Below are 4056 nucleotides of genomic sequence, written 5' to 3' on the forward strand. Positions count from 1 at the left end.
GTCTTTTGTGCTACCCAGAGAAACAGTGTTCCGCACGAACTATAGAGTCGTTGGCAGGAATTCACGAAGGTGGCTGTGCACGTGATAGCGCCAGACCCAACTGGGAAGGCGTAACAATGGGAAAGCGTCCCGATTGCTGCCCAAGCAGTTCATCGGGATATTTTCTTGGCTTCTCAGCCTGACCTGCCGACCAGCTTTCTCGTCTACCTTGACCGTTGGGCCACGGCTGTGATTCCTACCTCCTAAGACCCGTTCTGCAGAAGTCATCGCAGGTTTACGAACCCATCTATCGCACATCAGTCTCGAACATTACCTCGACCGCAGATGCAATAACCTTTCGAAACCTGACGATGCCCCAGCCTCCCGATGCCCAAGTCGAAGCGCACAAAAGTTATTCGGTTCCCAGATGAAGCACAGGAAGGAGAGAGGCAGCCGAATACCCCCGCTGGCCTGCATCACACTACACCCAAGTCGAAGCATAGAAAGCCCGCTGTTCAAGAGGAGGAGACGATAATCCACCCGCAGTCCGTCAGCGCAGATGATGGTGCGTCTCCACGGTTCCCTTAACTGCCCCTATTCTATATCCTCCACGCGGTTCTCTCCTATACAACGGAGACGCTCATCTACTGACCAATTGAGGAAATCCCAGATGCTCTCGATTTTTGTTTCAAGAACTTGCTGGAAAGCATTGCAGATATTGGCATTGCCGCACGTTCGGGGCTTACAGATCATCCCTGCAGTTTCGTCGTCTACGCACATGAGAATGCGGATATCGGAGAGGCCAATTCACAATACGTCACAGAAATCATCGAGTGGTTGAAGAAAATACGAGCCCCGATTGTCTCGGACAGGTCCCCGCTTCTCCTCTGGGGGACTGAAAATGATACCAATCCTGCCGTTCACGACATTTTATCCAGCCAGATACGTCTGCTACCGGCTTATAAAAGTTCCGACAAGGTGGAGAAGGTGATTCTGTGCGTGTCACAGGTACTCAGAAAGTATTGTCAGGATACATTCGCGCTCGGCTACATGACGCAAATTCGGGAGTTGTACGACACACACAAGCAGAACATGCAGAAGTTTGAAACGGAGATCCGAGAATTTGTGAAAGCTCAGCTCAAGGCGAACGGATTCCATCATGTACTCACAGAAATCGCTTTCCTCGACATCCGACGTCGTCATCATAACAATGGTGGCGACGGAATCATTTCTATCACACTTGATGGAGGTGATTTAGGTATAGAATCCTTGACCGGTCTCTCTGTTTATCTCAAGGTTCATCCGACTCCTAAACCAGGCCACCTCCACTGGCTATTTTTCAAACTCCTTCAACGCCTCTATCCGTCCCGACACAGAGATTTCGATTTATGGTGTGAATGCTATGAAAATCTCCGGCAATGGTGTATAGAAGGTAGAAAGGGGATGTCACTTCACCATAAAGCCGCAAAGGAGACCCAGCAATTGTTGGACGACCTGAAGAACCTTTGGGTTAGTGGAGTTCGCGATGGAGAATGGAAAGGTTAGTGACGACCGTTGCAGTGACTTCTCACCATTAAATGTATTTGACTGCTGACCATAACTCAAATTTGTGTAGTGAGTGCTCAGATTATCGAGAAGCATAAAGAAGAGATGGACAGATCTTTGAGGCAATCAACTAAGGAAATGGACACCTGGATTCGCGAGAAACGTTACAGTCCAGCAAATCTCAAGATTGAACGACTCTCGGGGAAAGAGCTGTCGATGGATCAGTGCTACATTAATCTTGCTATTGTGCAGCAACACCCTCAGGACGCGCGTTCCTCTGAAGACGGAGGTTCTGCGCATAAGTCCTCTCCGTTTTCACTCTTCGCACGACTTCATGTTAAGGAACGGAACGAAGGAACTGAAGTTCCATTGTCGACAATCTTCGACCCGCATCAAGGACCCGACGGTCATGAGAAACAACCCAGACGAATCTTGATTCGAGGACAAGCTGGGGTAGGAAAGACCACTCTGTGCAAAAAGGTTGTCTATGACTTTACCTATGCTGGTATGTGGGCGGACTTGTTCAGCCGCTTACTCTGGATACCCCTACGGAGGCTGAAAGGACGGCCTGCGGGATACAAGGTCCAGAATTTGTTCAATGATGTATTCTTTTTTGACCACACCGATGGGGAATCCGCCGCACGCAAATTGCACGAGGCAATCGCCGACTCGAAACACGACCAAACCCTTTTTGTTCTCGATGGCCTGGACGAAGTATCTCAGGATTTTCAGAAGGATGGGGATGTGTTCCGGTTACTTCTCTATCTTTTAAATCAGCCCAACGTCATTATCACATCTCGACCGTACGGAGTTCTTCCGAGTCGCCTGGATCCTCCCGACCTGGAATTAGAGACTATCGGATTCTATCCAGAACAGGTGAAGAGCTATGTCAAAAAAACCTTTCCTGATGATCCGCATAAAGCTAAGGAAATTCAGTCATTCCTCCAAGATCATTGGATTATCCAGGGTCTCGTTCGGATCCCTATTCAACTGGATGCGGTCTGCCTTACCTGGGATCCTGCCGGCAACTTGGGAAGAGTACCAGAAACCATGACCGCGGTTTACCAAGTAATTGAACAAAAGTTGTGGAAGAAAGATCTTGAGCGGTTAGGCAAAATTGTTGATGGAATTCCCTTGCATAATACTATTCTCCAGGAAGCTCCACCATCAAACATCGAGCGCTTCGCCGAGAAAGAGATTATGCTGCTTGAAATTCTTGCATTTACTGGACTGCATAATGATGTGATCAACTTTAATCTAGCCTTTTTGGATACGATATGCAAGTACTTCGAATTCCTGGAATCGATTTCCTTACCAAGCAAGATTCTTCAAAATGTGTCTTTTCTGCGAACGTCAGACCCTTTACCAGAGAATCATAACCGATATTATCACTTTTTACACTTGACCTTTCAAGAATATTTTGCAGCACGGTATTTCGTCCGACGTTGGAAATCTGGACAACAACTTGAATGTCTACGGCTCGAAGACGGAAGTCTTGAGGAAATCTCACCGACCAGTTTTCTTCAGAAACACAAATACCTTGCACGGTATAATATCCTGTGGCGGTTTGTCACTGGGTTGCTTCAAGCTCAAGAGGCAGAGATCGTAGAATTTTTCAAGGCTCTTGAGGAACCACCCGACCTTCTAGGCCCTGCGCACCAGCGACTGATCATGCACTGCTTAAGCGAAGTGAGACGTTCGAATAGCCAAAAACGTTTCACTTTAGTTCGGGAGAAGTTGGAAAAGACATTATCTGAGTGGCTGCACTTTGAATGCAATTTCAGAAGACGAGCAGACCTAGCAAGCGAGATGGAATTTCCAGCGAATGTGCTGACCTCCGTTTTCCTGAACTGGCCTGAAGAGGATAAGGCGATAGTTCTGGAATCACTAGAAAGACGTCCCAGAATTCAGTCAAGCATTGTTACAACGATTGCCCCTTTGCTAGGAGAAGACCAGCCTAGACATTTGAAAAGAGCTGTCTGCGGAATACTGAGGCGCTGTTATGGATTCTTTACCGAGGACGTGTTCAGGATGGTTGTGGCACTACTAAAGGACCGAAACTCGGCCGTCAGACAGGCAGCCATTCAAGCACTTGAACGTCAACCCTCCTTGTCAGATGAGATACTCGAGAAGGTGGCGATGCGACTAGAGGACCAAGACTGGACCGTCAGACCGGCAGCCATTGAAGCACTTAAACGTCAATCTTCCTTGTCAGATAAGATACTCGAGAAGGTGGCGATGCGACTAGAGCACCGAGACTGGGCCATCAGACGGGTGGCCATTGAAGCACTTGAACGTCATTCCTCCTTGCCAGATGAGATACTCGAGAAGGTGGCGGTGCGACTAGAGGACCGAGACTGGGCCATCAGATGGGCGGCCATTAAAGCACTTCAACATCAATCCTCCTTGTCAGATGAGATACTCGAGAAGATGGCGATGCGACTAGAGGACCAAGACTGGACCGTCAGACAGGCAGCCATTGAAGCACTTGAACGTCAATCTTCCTTGTCAGATAGGATGCTCGAGAAGGTG

General features: G+C 48.3%; 1 protein-coding gene across 1 annotated transcript in view; it reads left to right on the forward strand.

Moving 5' to 3' along the window:
* Nucleotides 1–366: 366 nt before the first annotated feature.
* Nucleotides 367–4056, forward strand: part of Z518_06614 (uncharacterized protein) — a gene marked incomplete at both ends in the record, with an annotated part of 5547 nt that continues 1857 nt past the window's right edge. The window contains 3 exons of the mRNA XM_013414746.1: nt 367–544; nt 650–1519; nt 1595–4031. Coding sequence (XP_013270200.1) covers nt 367–544; nt 650–1519; nt 1595–4031 — 3485 coding nt within the window. The remainder of the gene's footprint in view (nt 545–649; nt 1520–1594; nt 4032–4056) is intronic.

Source organism: Rhinocladiella mackenziei (assembly GCF_000835555.1).
Source record: "Rhinocladiella mackenziei CBS 650.93 unplaced genomic scaffold supercont1.5, whole genome shotgun sequence".
Lineage (NCBI taxonomy): Eukaryota > Fungi > Ascomycota > Eurotiomycetes > Chaetothyriales > Herpotrichiellaceae > Rhinocladiella > Rhinocladiella mackenziei.